The sequence below is a fragment of the Scylla paramamosain genome, chromosome 34 (genome assembly GCF_035594125.1).
Source record: "Scylla paramamosain isolate STU-SP2022 chromosome 34, ASM3559412v1, whole genome shotgun sequence".
Classification (NCBI taxonomy): domain Eukaryota; kingdom Metazoa; phylum Arthropoda; class Malacostraca; order Decapoda; family Portunidae; genus Scylla; species Scylla paramamosain.
Window position 1 is genome coordinate 11,277,720 of NC_087184.1, and position 19,037 is coordinate 11,296,756.

A 19,037-nucleotide genomic window follows, 5' to 3' on the forward strand; every position below is an offset into this window, starting at 1 on the left:
TATATGCTCTCTCTCTCTCTCTCTCTCTCTCTCTCTCTGTCTCTGTCTCTCTCTCTCTCTCTCTCTCTCTCTCTCTCTCTCTCTCTCTCTCTGCACCTGTCCCTTTTAATTACCAGTGCAGGTAACAACAAGTGATACATTTTTTCTTTTACACGTGAAAGGAACAGTAATTGTGCAGGTAAAATAAAAACAGGACTGAGAGAGAGAGAGAGAGAGAGAGAGAGAGAGAGAGAGAGAGAGAGAGAGAGAGAGAGAGAGAGAGAGAGAGAGAGAGAGAGAGAGAGAGAGAGAGCAATTATGATGAACTACTTTGTGTGTTAGTTTCTTTTATCAACCTGGCAGCCATCTCTCTCTCTCTCTCTCTCTCTCTCTCTCTCTCTCTCTCTCTCTCTCTCTCTCTCTCTCTCTATGTAAATTGCCCGTGAAGATATGTTTTTTTTTCTTTACTGAAGCCATTAGGGCAGAACGTATATCATAGAGAGAGAGAGAGAGAGAGAGAGAGAGAGAGAGAGAGAGAGAGAGAGAGAGAGAGAGAGAGAGAGAGAGAGAGAGAGAGAGAGAGAGAGAGAGAGAGAGAATAGAGGGAGGGAAAAGGTGATTAGTAAGGATAATGAGAAAAAAATAGGAAAAAAAAACGATAATGAAACAGGTGAGAATAGAAAACGAACGAAGAACAGAGAAAGAAAATTGATGAGATAAATGACTAACACACACACACACACACACACACACACACACACACACACACACACACAGACCTCAAATAAAAATAAATAATACTGAATAATTCCTCCAGTATTTCATTTCGAAGCAGTAAAATGAAACCCGGTCAATTAGTTTCGATACTGCTTCGAAAATTAATCAGGGAAAGAATTGAGAAAGAAAAAAAAAAAAAAAAAGAAGTAATTAATTCCTCCAATATTCAACCGCATTTAATTAAAGAAGAAGAAAAATAAGCATAAAAGAAAGGCAGTGTTCATTAGACAGCAACAAGCACCAACCACCACCACCACCACCACGACCTTTTGATTCGAAGCTTCATTTAAAAACAAAGAAGCACAATCATAAGTAGATTTCAAAAGCCTTCCCTCTTCTTTTCTTTCTTGTTATTCTTCTAGTATTTGCCTTTTTTCTTATTTTTCCTGTTTTTTTCTTTGTCTTTTTTTTCTTTTCATCATCTGTTATCTTTGCTTCTTCCTTCTCCTCCTCCTCCTTCTTCTTGTCTATTTCTTCTACCTCTTCCTCCTCCTTCTCCTCCTCCTCCTCCTCCCTCCATCACCTGTCGTCACAAGGACCAAGAAATTGCAAAACTTACAACTAATTTAGCGTGATGAATGAGACTTATCCCAATCCTGCTTCGAAGCCTCATTAGCATCTCATAACGACCCCTCACATCAACCATTTTTCTTTTATATTTTTAACCACGTATTTCTGACACGGGAGGGAGTTAACGAGGTGATGATTGCGTCCACAACACCAGCACAACAAATCTGTGTCATCATCATCACCATTACCATCAGCACTGTGACCTGACATAACATGACCTTATCCAACTTAATGAAAACTAATTTAACCTAACCTAATCAGATATAACGTATCTTAACCTAACCTAACCTAACCTAATCTAATCTAATCTAACCTAACCTAACCTAATCAGATGTAAGGTATCTTAACCTAACCTAATCTAACCTAACCTAACCTAATCAGATGTAACGTATCTTAACCTAACATAATCAGATGTAACGAATCTTAACCTAACCTAACCTAATCAGATCTAACCTTAACCTAACCTAACCTAGTCTAACATCACTTAACCAAACCCAGCTTAGCATAACCCAATCTAACTATACCTTACTTAACCTAACCTGACCTTACCTAAACTAACAAAACCTAACCTAACCCAATCTAACCTTACCAAACCTGACCTGACCTTACCTAAATTAACACCTTACTTTACCTTACTTTACCTAACCTTATCTTACAGAGCCTAACCTAACCTAACCTAATATTAAGTAATTTAACCTAACCTAACCTTTCCTTACCAAACCTAACCTGGTCTTACTTCTTCTAACCTAACCTAGTTTTGCTTAATGACATAATAGCGATGACAATACCAAAAGGAAGCATCATCATCATCATCATCATCATCATCATCATCATTATCACCATTAGCATAACCACCATCGTTTAAACCAACACCACCAAATACATTACCTCAATATCTTCACCATGACCACCATTATGATTGTCCTCACTATCACTCATTGCAACCATTACAGTCACCATCAATAACACCATTGCCGAAAACGTTGCTTTTAACACAATACTCACCATCACAATCATCTTCCATCGTCTTCCTTCACCAGTGCTATGACCACTATCACCATCATTATTACCACCACTACCACCACCCCTATCACCATCATTACCATCATCACTAACACCACCACAATCACTATCATTATTACCACCACCAACACAACCACCACCATCATCACAGATATCACCACCAATATCATCATTAGCATCACCATCTAATTTATCCCACATTCCACCTATTCCACCACCACCACCATCACAATTACCATCACCATCACCACCACCACCACAACTATCATTATTATAACCGCCATTTTGTTTATATCAAGTTCCAGCCGCCCTATCACCACCTGTAATCTGCAATACTGCACCACCACCGCCACCATCACATCACAATCTCACCATCCTCTTCTCAAGGGTTTGGTGTCTCGAAGCAGGAGTCTGAAGGGAATACCGAAGCTTCAGAGGGTTCAGTAATTTATTCAGTCTCTCTCTCTCTCTCTCTCTCTCTCTTTTATCTTCACTATGTTTTCCTTTTCCTCTCCCTTTTTTTGCATATTTCCTCACGTCATCCATTTATCATATATTCCTTGCATGTAATCCTCCTCCCCCTTCTCTCTCTCTCTCTCTCTCTCTCTCTCTCTCTCTCTCTCTCTCTCTCTCTCTCTGCAAAACAGTTTACTATTTTTTTCTCTGGTAATGTTTTTTTTTTACCATTGCGATTCAAAGATGCAATAATAATGATAAATATTTGGTTTGCAGAATGAATATGAGACGAAGATAATTAAAAAGAAAAAAAAAACTTGAATATTAAAAAAGCCAGTCAGATTCTAACTTTACTTTAGCTAAACCTAATACATAAGCTTTCTCTCTCTCTCTCTCTCTCTCTCTCTCTCTCTCTCTCTCTCTCTCTCTCTCTCTCGTTTCTCGCGAAACACACACACACACACACACACACACACACACACACACACACACACACACACACACACACACGTAGAAAACAAAGAACAACAACAACAACAACAACAACAACAGCAACAACAACAACAGCAACAACAACAAGCAAATTTTCTAAAAAAATTTGTTAAAATAGTATAAGTGTAAATGAAGGGAGAAAAAAATATGTAGAATAAAACATAAAAGAAGAAAAAGAGGAATATGAAGAGAAGGAAAACAGGGAACAAAAGGAAAACAGCAAAAAAAATATATGAAAGAGGAAAATGAAGAAATGAGAGGAAAGTGAAGAAATGCAAAGGTTAAAAAGAAAAAAACCCACGAAAATAAGAAAAAAAGAGATAAATAAAAAAAATAATAATTCGAGGATAAAAGAGAAAAGAGAAAAAGAGAATCGTCAGTGTTTCTCAGAATGAACACAAATCAGAGACAGGGAGAGAGAGAGAGAGAGAGAGAGAGAGAGAGAGAGAGAGAGAGAGAGAGAGAGAGAGAGAGAGAGAGAGAGAGAGAGAGAGAGAATACAAACCCCAAAAACTAAAATCTATAGACAAGCATTCACAAAAAAGAAAACTTCATTACGTACTCATTGAAAACTTCCAACTTCTTGTGGGAAAAAAGTTATTCGAGGCCACGACTAGGAAGAATATTTTCCCATGCCCTTTTTTCCCCTAGGCCTATTGAAAAAAAAATGGAGGAAAAAGTGGAAAGTTTAGCAATTAAGACAACGACGTGAGTTTGTTGTCCTTGTTTGTTTGTTTGTCCGTCCCTCCGTCCGTCTGTCTGTTTGTCTGTCTGTTTGTTTATTTTCCGTGCCTTCCAGTGTGTGTGTGTGTGTGTGTGTGTGTGTGTGTGTGTGTGTGTGTGTGTGTGTGTGTGTGTGTGTGTGTGCTAACGACCTAACCATAAGTGCATGACCTTATCATACCACACACACACACACACACACACACACACACACACACACACACACACACACACACACACACACACACACACAGAAAATAAACAACTCCTTTTCGGGACAAGACGAGAGCAATTGAATAGAGAAGGGAACAACGGGACACGAGAGGAGGAGGAGGAGGAGGAGGAGGAGGAGGAGGAGGAGGAGAGGAGGAGGAGGAGGAGGAGAGGGAGGAGGAGGAGGAGGAGGAGGAGGAGGAGGAGGACACGAGAACGAGAAAGAGAGAGAGAGAGAGAGAGAGAGAAGAGAGAGAGAGAGAGAGAGAGGAGAGAGAGAGGAGAGAGAGAGAGCGGAGTGAGAGAGAGAGAGAGATAAAGCAGATAGAAAAGACAAGATTGGTGTGACAGTTAGAAGATGAGACGATGGAGGATGAAGAGACGAAATGGACGAGAGGGAGAGAGATTTATGGGAGAAGGAGGAGGAGGAGGAGGAGGAGGAGGAGGAGGAGGAGGAGGAGGAGGAGGAGGAGGAGGAGGAGGAGGAGGAAAAGACGAAAGAAGAAGAAAAGAAAGATGTACAGGAGAAAGATGATTTGTATTTGGATGAGGAGAAGAGGGCAGGAGGAGAAGGAGGTAGAGGAGGAGGAGGAGGAGAAGGCGCAGAAGAGAGAGTAAGGGAAGGAGGTGCTGCTTTAAGCCTAGCATTACAAAATATTGATGAAAGCGTCGACCTGTAATCGCCTGACGAACCCTTATTACGATCTAATCTCACCTGTGCTTATACCAATCATCCCGCCGCACCTGGGCCAAGCCACACCTGTTCGAAGCCACACCTGTCCTGCAGATTGGTTTTAAGGTGGTGGGGAGAAAACTTCACCTTTACTGTCATGGGCTCCTTACTTGTGATTATGGAGTTGTTTTGTCACCTAGATCACCTGTATTGACCTCAGGTGTGTGTCTAACCCATTCTCATCTGTTACTGAATAAGTGGTGGGGAGGAGCCTTCATCTTTACTATCTTACTATATGAGGCTTTTACTGTAAATTCACGTGTATAGTCTCAGGGTGAGGGAGGGACAAACTAATCTCACCTGCCTTTGCTAATCAGTATTACGCTGCTGCGACTGTCAGTGTAGGTTCTTTTAAACTTAACTCTTTACCTTTTGCCATTACTATAAAAAAAAAACTTACCCTAGATACCATAGAAACTCAACTAACTGTTTTATCGTTTTTACTTTCGCTACTTTTAATTAATCAGATCCTACACCTCTTACTTCAAACATCACAAATGTGTGGTTGTTAGCTAGTTGTGTGAACGAGTGAATGAGCGAGACTTGTGTGAGGCATGAATACGTGTATGAGTGAACGAGCTAGGCTTCAGTCATAAGTGTTAAGTTGAAGTGCGCGGCCTGGCGCCGGGAGATCACCTACCTCCAGCCTTCTGTTCACACCTTCTGTGAATAAACACCTGCACTGTTACCTGCGTTTCTGTGCCCCTGCTGGTCAAGAGTCGAACATGGCGCAGTGAGTAGGATCAGGACAAGGCTGCAGTGGGTACGGCGCAGAATGGAGAAGCAGTTGGAGGCGCTGGCTGCCCTGCTAGCGCGACAGTCGGAGCAGAGTCAGGCTCGCGAGGAGCGTTTAACCCAGCTGCTGGAGAGAGTGGGGACACAAGCTCCCAGTCGCACCACGGCGAGCAATGAAGGCGAAACCACAGCCCGCAGCACGTCTACCCAGGGCGCGAGGTTCCCGACGTCCGCCACCATCATTCCTCACTTAACGGCGTCAGCATCTTTACGTGAGTTCGACACGTGGCGCCATAAGTTTGAAGGATACGTAACCCTCGCCAGGATAGACTGTCTCTCCCTGGCTGAGCAGAGGGCGGCACTCGCTGCTGTCCTAGACGACGAGTGGACCCGTACACTTCGCTACGGGATAAGCTTACCGAGAGACGCGGAGTTAAGAACCATCCTCGATGCAATGTGTGAGTACCTGCGAAGCCAGCGCAACATCATCATGGATAGAAGAGACTTCTACTCCCGCGTGCAAGAAACGCAAGAAGGTTTTGACGACTTTTATGTGCTGTAAAGGAAATCGCCAATTTCTGTGACTTTTGCGACCAGTGCATAAACCATCAGCTGCGTGACAGAATTGTCGTTGGGACACGAGACGAAGTGGCTCTGAAACGCATGCTGGAAAACAAGAAACTCACCCTTGAAAACGCCATAGATATTTGCAGAGCATCAGAGAGCGCTATCCAGTGTAGTGCAGTACTAAGGGGCGGTTTTCACTCTTCGAGCCATGGTGTGAACGCTGTCTCGAACTACAGGAAGGGCAGTTTCGGGGGCTCAAGCCCCACGGGCTGTTATCGTTGTGGCAAAGATTGTCGCAGTGACAAAAGGGGATGCCAGGCAATAGATAAAGTGTGTCGTAATCCGCGGGAAAAGAGGGCATTTTGCGAGTGTATGTCAGCAGACAGTGAGGAAACGACGAGGAGCTTCGAGGAGTTCCTCAACTGTCTCTCCTCATCGCGGTGCAGGCCCGAGGCGGGGAGCCAGTGCCAGTGTATACCAGCTCTTATCAGGCGTATACACAAAGACGGTGACGGCACGACCTGCGCCCCAGGTGCTCATTACCGCCACACATCCCGCTGGAAGAGACAAGATTACGTGGACTCCTGACTCTGGGGCCGAAACGACCGTTATTGGCCTCGACACGGCAACACTCCTTGGAATCCCGCCCTCCAGCTTGGCGCCCGCTGATGGTGATGGACTTTATGCTGCCGGTAATCACCCCCTCACCTGTGTAGGAACTTTCTCGTCGCACTTGCAACTGGGCGACAGGGAAGCTGAGACTGTTGTGAGCGTGGTGAAGGAGGTGAAGGGGGCGCTGCTTAGCTGGTACGATTCCATCGCTCTCGGAATCCTCCCCGAAGATTTTCCGGCTCAAATCCGACCGCTACGCAGGGAAGAACAGCACACCGGCAACAGCTCCATCAAGTACCCGACCGCCTCGCAGCCACCTCTATCTACGCCCACAGAAGTGATCAGCTGGCCTCATTCCTACGACCCAACCGTTGCCACAGCAGCGTGCGGGGCACGCTGCTGCTGTGATCAAGGCCTTTCCCAGCGTCTTCGAAGCAAAGGAAGGTTTACGCAATGGCTGGTGGATCCATGGCCATCGAGTTGACAGACGACGCTCGACCCTTCGCCGTAACAGCATCTCGTACAATCCCTTACAATTGGCGTGAAGAAATTAAGAGCCAGTTGGAAGAGCTGCTTAACAAGGGAATCATCGAGAGTGTGGACTACCCTACGGCATGGTGCCACCCCATCGTGCCTGTCCCAAAAAAAGACATCTGGTGTAAGGCTGTGTGTTGACCTGACACGACTCAACCGTTACGTGAAGAGGCCCGTGTATCCAGTGCGCTCACCTCATGACGCCATCGCCTCGATCGGGACCGGAGCAGTTTGGTTCACCACTCTTGATGCCAAGATGGGGTATTTTCAAGTCCCCATTAGAGAAGAAGACCAGGATTTAACCTGCTTCATAACACCTTGGGGTCGGTACAAGTTTCGGCGAGCGGTTATGGGTCTCGTCTCGTCTGGAGACGAGTATAACCGTCGAGGAGACCAAGCTCTCGGCGACATACCTAACACCATCAAGATCGTGGACGACATCCTGGCCTATGACTCCACCTACAGTGCGCACTTAGCCCATGTCATTCAGATTGTGCGGCGGTGTGACCAGCACGGCATCACTCTCAACCCACAGAAGTTTACATTCGCGGAAAGAGTGGTAGATTACTGTGGTTACTCTGTTTCTGGACAAGGCTACACGACAGACTCAAAGAAAGTTAAGGCAATCTCTGACTTCCCACGACCACAGCACATCACCGACTTACGATCATTCATGGGTCTTACAAACCAGCTTGGAAGCTTTTCTCCTGCTGTGGCTGCAGCTGCACAACCCCTCAGAGATCTCTTACGCCCGAAGAACAGTTGGTGCTGGTCTCCTAACCATGAAGAGGCGTTTGAGAAGGTGAAACAGTGTCTCGTCAGCCCACCTGTCTTGGCATACTTCGACCCATCATTACCAACGATGCTACAGACTGACGCCTCAAGGATGCACGGATTTGGATTCGTTCTCCTGCAGAAGCACAGTGACCAGTGGAAGATGGTGCAATGCGGGTCAAGATTTGTTACAGACACAGAGAGCCGCTATGCAGTAATAGAGTTGGAAATGGCTGCAATCGTCTGGGCAGTCAGGAAATGTGGCACCTACCTGAAAGGACTCCCTCACTTCGATCTAGTGCTCGACCACCGCCCGCTGATACCTCTCCTCAATAGCAAGTTGTTGGGAGAAATAGAGAACCTGCGGCTGCAGCGCATGAGGGAGAAGCTTGCTCAGTATTCTTTCACAGCAAGCTGGCAAAAGGGATCGACACACTGTGTGCCCGACGCCCTCTCACGTGCTCCAGTACAGGACCCAGTGGAGGAAGAGGATGCTGCTACTTCTGGTGACCTCGACCCTCTCCACTCAGCGGTCATCTCAGCGTTATCTGCCACCAATGAGGACGGCGTCCGCTTAGCGCCACTCCAGGATCAGACTGTGGAAATGGTACGTGCCGCAGCAGCAAGAGACGGGGAGTACTGCTTGCTCAAGAACGTCATCATCGAGGGCTTCCCTGATCATTGCCACGACCTCGATCACCGCTTGCGTACGTACTGGCCGGTGCGCAGTCTGCTGGCCGTAGACGACGACCTGGTGGTTTACGGGCCGAGGCTTCTTATTCCTCACAGCCTCCGCCGAGAAACACTAGAGCGACTCCATGACAGTCATCAGGGGATGGAGCGCACCAAGCGACGGGCCCGACAAACGGTGTACTGGCCTGGTATGGACAGAGACGTTGAGAACGTCGTTTCTGGATGCTCACTATGCCGTCCACTCCTACCAAGCCAAGCCAACGAACCTCTCTGGCAGGACACGGACACACCCAGCAGGGTGTTTGAGTCAGTTTCTGCAGACTACTTCCACGCAGCAGGCCGTACATACCTCGTGTATGTAGATCGCTTGTCTGGGTGGCCTCACGTGTCTGCATGCTCACGTCCAGCATCGGCTGATCAGCTCGTTCGTGTCCTTCGGGGTGTGTTCGCCGACACGGGCGTGCCTGTTCTCCTGAGGACTGACGGTGGACCGCAGTTCACTTCTTCATCGGTACGGCGCTTCCTGGCTCGATGGGGGTGGAGCATCGTGTATCTTCACCTCATTATCCACGCTCCAATGGTCACGCCGAGGCAGCGGTCAAGTCCGTGAAGAAGCTGATCCTCACGACCACACAGCAGGGACACCTGGACGAGGATGCGTTCGCTCGCGGGTTGCTGGAACTGCGCAACACTCCGAGGGCGGAAGGGCGATCACCAGCACAAGTCCTCTTCGGTCATCCTATGAGGTCCTGTGTCCCGGCTCATCATCGCTCATACGCTCAGCAGTGGCAGCGCGCTGCTGATGAGTGCGACGCCAAGGCAGAGCGACTGAGGAAGAAAGCGAAACTTCGCCACGACGCGTCCGCCCGTACCTTCCTCTCCTGCACCTCGGTGGCCACGTCGACGTTCAAGATCACACGACAGGCCTCTGGGATCGCCTGGGTGTCATCGTGGCTGTTGGGCGAAGGAGAGACTACCTCATCAAGATGGGCAGCGGTCGCGTGATGTGGCGTAATAGAAGACACCTACGCCCACACAGACCTCTTGCTCCCCTTCCTGTCGAGCAGCACACCGCTCATGGCGGTGCAGCGCTTCAGCATCAGGGTCACGAGGAACACCACCATCCCGGCAGCCCGGAGCATCAGGGTAACGGGGTACACCGTGGCCGAGAGCAACCAGAGCGTCGAAGCAGCCGACAGCGTAGGAGCCGAGACGACTGCAGGTGCGGTGGCACCGTAGCACCTACGATTAGTCGTACGTGTTCATTGTACGCTGTGTTTGTTTTGTGTATATGTACCGTGTTTTCTGTACTTCAATCATTGTAACTTTGTTTCATGTGTTACGGTAGCCATAACAAAGATAAGGAATCTTCCTTATGTCTCGGGGGAGGTGTGTGGTTGTTAGCTAGTTGTGTGAACGAGTGAATGAGCGAGACTTGTGTGAGGCATGAATACGTGTATGAGTGAACGAGCTAGGCTTCAGTCATAAGTGTTAAGTTGAAGTGCGCGGCCTGGCGCCGGGAGATCACCTACCTCCAGCCTTCTGTTCACACCTTCTGTGAATAAACACCTGCACTGTTACCTGCGTTTCCTGTGCCCCTGCTGGTCAAGAGTCGAACAACAAACACTTATCTAACTCCTTTATCTCTCTTCCTTTCGTTGCTTTCAATCAAACAGATCCTTTACATAAGATTTAGGCACAGCTTATGAATATCGTAGTGGGCCAAAAAGTCAGGTGCTGCTGCTTCCTTTCATGTCAAGCTCCTACACACACCTGGTTATAATTACGAGTCACGTGTGTCATCGTGAGTGAGGTGTGGTGTGTGTCTTAGTGGGGGTATGGGAGCGGCAGGTTAATTATTTCTATGTTAAGTTGAAGGGAAAGGCAACAGTGAGCTGAAAATAGAAGAATAATTACGGCAAGGTACGATGCGGATCTCTCTCTCTCCTCTCCTCTCTCTCTCTCTCTCTCTCTCTCTCTCTCTCTCTCTCTCTCTCTCTGCCTGTCTGTCGAACACTTATTTTACATAATTAGTCTCGTCCTTCAGAGAGAGAGAGAGAGAGAGAGAGAGAGAGAGAGAGAGAGAGAGACGAGAGAGAGAGAGAGAGAGAGAGAGAGAGTCAGGAATATGAGGAGTTACGTGTCAATCAATATTTTATGGAATTCTTGTGGGAGTCTAAATCGGTGCAATCGATAGCAAGAGAGAGAGAGAGAGAGAGAGAGAAGAGAGGAGCGAGAGAGAGAGCGAGAGAGAGAGAGAGAGGAGAGAGAGAGAGAGAGAGAGGAGACTGCCGCACCGTTGTGTAATTGAGGAAATGAAAGAGAAGCTAATTAAGCGAAACATAGGTGGTCACACATTGAGAGAGAGAGAGAGAGAGAGAGAGAGAGAGAGAGAGAGAGAGAGAGAGAGAGAGAGAGAGAGAGAGAGAGAGAGAAAGGCAAGTTCTGATCCTAACTTATCCTTCTCACTCATTCTCTTCCTTTTCCTGCGCCTCTCTCTCTCTCTCCTCTCTCCTCACTCTCTCTCTCTCTCTCTCTCTCTCTCTCTCTCTCTCTCTCTCTCTCTCTTTAGTGTTCCCAAACTTGTCCATGTTCTCCTCCTCCTCTTCCTTGTCCTTGCTGTTCCATTCCTCGTCCCTTTCTTTTTCGTTCTCTCCTTCAATTTATCCTCCTCCTCCTCCGCCTCCTTCTTCCACTACTATTAAAACTAATATCGCTATTACCTACAACAAGAACAAAAACAACAACAACAACTACTACTACTACTACTACTACTACTATTTCACCTCGTTTTTCTAGACACCCCCCTCCTCCCCCTCCTCCTCCTCTTCCTCAGTAGTTGGGAAATTGCCATGGGGGGTCGCCCCCCTAAAAAGGCTTGCCACTGGAGGTCCCCATTGCATGGGGACCTCAGTGGCAAGCCTTTTTAGGGGGGCTCGACCCCCATGGCAATTACCCGGAGTGGCAATCCATTTCAGGATGGAGACCCTGACTGTAAATAGAGTGTTGGGGGATGGGAGAGGGAGGGAGGGGGGGGGGGAGGGGGGGGGGGGGGAGGGGGAGGGGGGGGGGAGGGGGATCCCCACCCCCACCCCAGGAGCGACTCTGATGGCATGCCATATTGTGAGTGTGGGGTTGATCAAGTTGCAATGGGGAAACCTGACAGCAATTTTCCGTAGACTTCAGTGGCAGTCCATGACAGGATGGAGACCCAGGCTTGGGGAAAGGGAGGAAGGCGATTCACGACGGCAACACCAAGGGGTTGGGGGGGGGAGGGGAGGGGGGAGGGACGGTGACGGCGACACTGACGGAGAGGTGGGGGGGGGCGTGCGTCCTTATCCTTCGGCGACGATGGAATGACTAAATGAATCAATGATGGTGGGTGGAAAATAATTGAGTGAAAGGAGGGGGGGAGGGTGTGGACTGGCGGCCAGACGTGGAAGTCGCCACACACACGCGTGGCTAGGGGACTGTGACGGCAATGCCGTGTAGGTCGCCCTTTCACGTCCCCCCCCACCCCCAACCCACCCACCCAGGGGCGACTCTTGACGGCAAGCCATATTGCGATGTTGATCCTGATAGCAATTTTCCATAGATCCATGCTTGGGAAGGGGGGGGTGATTCACGACGGTAAACACCAAGGGGGGGGAGGGAGGGGGGGAGGGACGGTGACGGCGACACTGACCGGAGAGGTGAGGGGGCGTGCGTCCTTATGCTTCGGCGACGATGGAATGACTAATGAATCAATGATGGTGGGCGGAAAATAATTGAGTGGAAAAGGGGGGTGGAGGGGGGGAGGAGAGGTGATGGGGGGGCTGGGCGGGCAGACGTGGCAGCCGCCCGCCACACACGCGTGATTAGGGGGACTCTGACGGCGCCTGCCATAGAAGTCGCCCTTTCCCTTTGCATTCACGGAATCCTGGAGGGTGGGATGACCGAGTGTTGCCATCACGCGTTCCCTCCGACATCTCAATACATCCCCTATGGTCAAGGTCGTCGCGACTGCCGCACGAGATCCCGTTACCTGTCCATCCTTTTTACCTGGAGAAAGCGTCTGTGACGGCCAGGGCGGAGCGGCGGCCTCTTCCACTTTACACCGACCACCAGCGGCATGGCTGGACGTAATACTTATGTCGGATGGCGGTCTTATTACTATCATTATTATTATTATTATTATTAATATTATTATTATTATTATTATTATTATTAGAAAGGTTATGCAGAGTCGATGGAACATTTTATTTTTATTAGGACAAATACAGCTCATTGCTTATTAGGGCAAATACATCTCTTTCATTCAAAACATTTGCGAATTGAAGGCGAAGAGATCATCGTCATCGCTGTCAATGACGGGCGTAGTTTTAATAACTCTAGGAACCAGCTTCTTACGAGGGGCGGCTGGAGCAACGGGGAGTTTTGGTGTGCTGTCGTCCTCTGGCGTGTTAGGGGGAATATTTTTTTTTTTTCTGTTTTCCTGCGACTTCTTCTTCACCTCCTGACCCTCTTTGCCGCCTACTGTCGACTCATCTGACCGTTGCGGCTGTGCTTCGGTCGGAGGTGGCATCAGCGACTCCTGAGGTGGCGGAATCGACTGCGATGTCGGCTGCTGCTGTTGCGACTCCTGTCCTGATGGAGCGTCAGGAGGTGGGCTGGCCGGCAGTGGCGACATGTCGTCATCACTAAAGATCAATTTCTTCTTTGCAGGTTCTGACATTTTCTCCACATTGACATCCTCATGGTCAGCACGGCTTCGCTTGCCCCCAGCATCGCCCAGATAGATATCAAAGCGGAAAGAGATGCGTTCTGTAACAGACAAAAAAAAAAAAAAAAACGATGAGAACAATGGAAAAGTTTTTATTTCCCCTCCCACTCTCCCTCTTCTTATTCATTGGCAAAGAACGTTAATGTAATTTACAATGGTGAAGATGTCAGATGCCGTGCAAGGTAATGGCGTACTCACCCGCAGTTCTCAAGATGAAATGTTTGTTAGCTTGCTCCATTCTTGGAGATGAGGCTTCGACGTCCGACTGGGTTGAGAGGTGATGGCGAAGTGACGCTTATCCGTCAGCAATTACCCCATATTGACCCCCTTTCCCACCCCCACCCCACCCCCCAATCTACCTTATTACCGCTTTACAGATGTTACGACATCTCGCCTGGCTGCCGGCTGGGCAAAACGTAGGCATGCAATGCGGCATATTACGAAATATTACGTATGCCATACGAGTAATTTTTTTGTCATTATATAGATATTGATGCTTTTTGAAGGTGGCGTGAATAATGCACATTGCACGTTTTAATGTATGCCAACTCAGTAGAATGCAAAAGAACATGCAATAAATGCCACACACGAGGGAATTCAACCCCTGAAGTCGATAATTTAATGTGCTAATTTTCATATGTGGACAAGTTTGCATAAAATGATGTAAGACAGCGGAATTGTATTTGGGATGCAAGTTATAGCTATCGTAATAGCCTATGGTCTGACTTTGAAAATTAAGATAAACAGTAATCCAGTGGCCCATGGTCTTTGAGTCACTCAATGTATTTAGAATGAAAACGCATGGCTTCACCTGTTTTCTGGCAAGATTTATCAGATCTGTCACATGGCGATGATCGTGACAGCCTAAAAAATAAACTCGATCGCCCAAGATGCCTGCTAGACCGGCCTGTATTTCACGTGCATTCATGACGGCTTATGCGCGGACAATGCAGCGAACGTGACGATAATGATCAATTTCTATGACGCCAGTAGTGTCGGCGAAAAACATTATGACGCGGTTGTGATTACGTCCCTTGGCAAACGACAGATTAATTCTTAGATTTCCTGATTTATCCAGAGGGATGGCATTGTGCACGTCCTCCGTCACAAAGTTAAAGAAACATACTGTCCGACCTTTATTGAATGCATCAAATGTTAGGGAATTACGCGTGTCCAATCCTAGTGACTCAAGGGTCGTGTAAAACAATTTTGACGCGTGATGCGGGAAAGAGCTGCGAACGTTATAAATGGTCGCCCCGTTCACGGTGATATGTACATGTGACAGATCGGCGTGTTGAAAATATAAACCATTCTTATCAATTACGCCTTGTAAGCTGTCCATATCAACTATTGCCATGGTCAAATTTTGAGGTATGATTTGCGCGAAAGGTAATTCGGCAATCAAAGACGTTTGATTGGCGGCTAACACATACGTTTTATTGAGCGTTCTATTAAAAGTGTATTGCATTGGATTTCGAGTCAAGGAGTTATTTAACGATTCTAAGGCGGGCGGATGTGGCGTGACGCGGTCAACCCATAACTTAGCCATCTCGAGCTTAAATTTGAAACTGCTGGCATCTTGGTGTGAATTAAGAATCCATGTTTTGTTAGCCAATTCTAATCGAATTCTCACATCAACAGAGTCAAGCAGATAAGCGTCCAGACTTGATATATCCGAAAACAAAGGCGCAGTCATCGAAATGCCGTGCGTTTTACAATCTTTCATCATTTGTTTCTCGTCTTTATTCCCTCCCGTGAAATAGTCTTCATCAAATTTATTGATTATGCCTTTTGATCCATCATAATCACGATGGTAGAAGGCGACGCGACCGATAGAGTCAATTTTATCCTGAGGGATTGTTGTAATCATTTTAATGAAGGCGTGATAGTTGAACAAAGAGGATGACTCCACAAGCTGTTCGTTAAAATAACAAGCGCATGACTTAAACATCGTATTATTCAAACCATTACTAAAAACGACGTGATCGCCATCGTCTAGTGGCGCGCCGTCTGCCTTCGTCGCGCTAACTCGCAATTCTAGAGACAGCGTTGATAGATCCAAAAATTGCCCTGGAATACCAGGCAGTCTAAATTCAATGTAAGGATCGTTGATCCCCGCATGATTATTAGCATTTGCATCTAAATTAACGGGTAATACGTCCAACTTTCCCCTCGCAGCGACTGACGATTCGATGGTATGCAAGCGATTCACCCGCGGAAAGTTCTCACTCACGGCCGTCAGATAATTGCTCAGGGGGGTGGAGGTCGCTCCACCCTGCACATCCGGACCGTAATGAGTCATCTTTGCGACTAAGCTAAATATTGAAGATATCTGCTTTATAGCAAGTCTTTCTTTTCAGTTGCCTGGTTGGTGGTTTTCTCTTTTTTTTTTTTTTTTCCGACTCCAACTTTCCTCTTTTTCATTACTCGTCCGCCTCGAACTATCCTTTCCCCCACACCCTTCACGGCTGCAACACCTCTATTTCTTAATGATTCGCGAAGTCGCTTCCCTTCTAAAACATCTGTTAATAAACCTTTTCCCATTTGGAGCGCTTCGGGTGCTACAGTGCGCATGAGAAAGGGAATTGCTCTTTTAGCAAAGCCACTCAAAACGGAAAATAGACCGCCACCTCTTCTTGAATGGGGTGGAATAAAAACCCGAATGTCGTCTAAGCCTCCACCTTTGCTTTGCGTAAAAAGCAAGTCGTATTCCGCTCGAGTGGGAGGTGTGAACGCTCTCGTCATGATGGTTGTCACGTCATGAATAAGACGTCGAGCATAATCACCGGCTATTTATTTCTGTCTGATATGCTGCTCCCGCCATGATCAAAATAAATAATAACGGTCACCCCAATTAAGGAATACATTTATACTCGATTTGTCAAACACACATCAACTTTATTTTAAAATTTACATGATATAGTTATTCAGACTTCCTCACCAGAATAGTTTCAACTCCAAAAGGTTGAAGTCGCTGCGCCAGCCCTTCCACCATAGGCAGGTAATTATTCTTCCACTCATCCTGGCAGCGACCTCTACATCCCAGTCCTTCCGGGATAATAATTTGCTCTACTTCAGCGTTCGCCATGGCTAGCAGGGCAATCTTTTTCAGGCAATTCTGGAAGTGTTGACGTCGATTCACGCTTGTATCCATCTTGAGTCCTTCCACGTAAGGCAAATCCTTCGACGTCGCGATTGCCTGTCGCGCCTTCTCGTTTCCCTCGACGGCCTCGCCCCAACCATACTGAGTCACGCAGGCCACCAGGTGAGGGAGATTTACGCTTCCTGTGGGAGGCGCGTGGATAATGATACGTCCTGGGTCATCTCTCGTGTCTGCCGTGGCCCGATGAAGCGAGTAGAGTCTCTTTCTAGCTGCATGTGTATTCTCGTATGGGTAAATCGTTTTGAGATCCCGCGCAATCCCACTCGGTTCGGTGGAGACGGCATTTACTGAATAAATGATATAACAGCGGCGGTCGCGGAAGATGCCATCGGTCAGCTTGCCCTCGACCACCTTCATCTTGACGAGTAATTGGAGGGCTGATCCACACGTTGAACCCTCTGTGAGGGGAGTGAGGGGGAAATGTGTCATCGCAGACCTTTATTCACACGTATTGGTCGATATTACACCTTCTGCGTAGTAGAATTTATTCATTCAAATTGACGCAGGTGTTATTTTTTTTTCCTTTGTTGGTGGGAAGGGATGGAGGGCGGGGAACGTATTATTTATTAGGGGATGTGGGTTAGGGGGGGGGGTGAACCTTTTTTTGACCATAACCCTCATCAATTATCCATCCGTGGGCCTGCACCCCTGACGCGCCTAACACGTGCTCTCATGTATTATTGATGTACTTACTCGTTTACAGAGTAAGATGGGGAGCTTTCTCATTTAATATGCTTCCCAGATGTCACCGACCCCGCCACCTATCAGTTTACTTCGTTGAGTCGTATTTCTGATGGCATCCGCGGGGAGTTGCGCCATGCGAAGTAGCAGTGATAATAATGGACGCTTATCGGGTGAAAGTCTTTTCGCGGCCCCCTTTTCGTGACCGAGTACTCGTATGAGATCAAACACGCTTATGCCAGAAAATGGTGGAAGTAAGTTACCGCGCTCATCCCATGAAATCCCAGGTTTACCCTCCAATAATTTCAAGAGAGATAAACCATATTCTCTAAAGGAAGGAGGAACGGCAACTCGAATCAAATCATCCAAGGGTGGATTGACAGGTGCGCGTGGTGGTGGCGTCACGCTGGCGGCGTCGGGGAGGGCGGCGGCCGGTAGCGGAAGTGAAGTTTTTTTTTTTTTCTTGACTTGTTTTGACGTGAATCGGTGCTGAGTTGTGCTGTCGGTCGGTTTAAACTTACACCTCTCGGCAACTGAGACGGGAACTAAACAATATTCTTTCATCTCTGTAGTAAACTTGTTATTGCCGACACGGCTATCGGGAGTAACGCGGCCAATATGTTACCACCTCGTTTGGAGATTAGAATCGCTTTCTTCTTGTACACGGGCGTCTTCTTCAAGGCTACAGTGCGAATATCACTCTTGAATTTTTTCAGGCGGTTAATGATGGTATCGTCGTCCGTCAGGCGTCTCTTCAAAAAGTTGGCGAATATTTCCGAGATGCAATTGACTTCGCGCTTATTCAAACTTTGCAAGACCTGCTTCCGCAATTTAGGGGTGACGTGCGAGAGGAGAAAAACCAAATCCTTGTACTTCAATATCAATGGTTTTTCCTCATCCATATCTTATACTAAGTCGTCCGCATCTATCCAGCTGTCAAATTTATCTGGGTACCCACGCCAGTGGACGAAGTACTTTCTCTTACCTCGCTCGACCTTCGATCGTAATATATCGACCTGGTAATGTGAGGGAAGAGAGGACTTGATTAATTCTTCCCTGTAGAAAGCGCCGGTCACGTCCTCCCCCGCCAAATCCCTTATGAAATAAATAGGGATTTTATGTGAGTAATCCACACGACTTATCTTAAAAAGCTCCTCGGTATTGTTGACGGTATAACCCTTATTGAATTTAAATTGCGTTCGGGAAGCACGTTGCAAGCGTACAATGTCTCCCACGTCTAATTTATGACTGACAACTTTCTTTCCCCTTGGCCGATTTAAATACATTCGTTTAAATTGCTTCCTGACTTGTGACAGCTCGCGGAGGTGGTGAACCTGAGCCGGCGTTTGGTTGCCGCCCAAACCGCGGTGTGGGGTGTGATTGTACGTATTTATTAGGGTGGGCAAGACGTTAATATACGTCAGTGTGTTGTTCTGCGTGAGATATTTATATATTTTTGTCTTTATGGTTCGGATGACCCTTTCTGCCAAACTCGCCTTTGTTTCACGCGAGTAATTGGAATACAAGGTAATACCTTTCAAAGTTAGATA

The 19,037-nt window shown here is 47.4% G+C and overlaps 2 protein-coding genes across 6 annotated transcripts in view; one reads left to right on the forward strand and one right to left on the reverse strand.

The window, feature by feature from the left end:
- The window catches only part of LOC135090172 (neurogenic locus Notch protein-like), a 190,033-nt gene that overhangs the window by 53,506 nt on the left and 117,490 nt on the right, over window positions 1-19,037 (forward strand). The gene's annotated exons all lie outside the window — the stretch shown is intronic.
- Window positions 13,034-13,987, reverse strand: LOC135090171 (uncharacterized). The gene is made up of 2 exons (XM_063986594.1): window positions 13,842-13,987; window positions 13,034-13,684 (listed from the first exon to the last, which is right to left on the reverse strand). Exons 1-2 carry the CDS (start codon window positions 13,879-13,881, stop codon window positions 13,179-13,181), a joined length of 546 nt encoding a protein of 181 aa, XP_063842664.1. The 5' UTR covers window positions 13,882-13,987; the 3' UTR covers window positions 13,034-13,178.

Bases quoted from the DNA above. Each gene is read 5' to 3' on its own strand.
- LOC135090171 (XM_063986594.1), bottom strand. From the start codon at position 13,881: ATGGAGCAAGCTAACAAACATTTCATCTTGAGAACTGCGG. The intron at 13,685-13,841 runs GTGAGTACGCCA...TGTCTGTTACAG, and splicing joins TTTCATCTTGAGAACTGCGG to AACGCATCTCTTTCCGCTTT.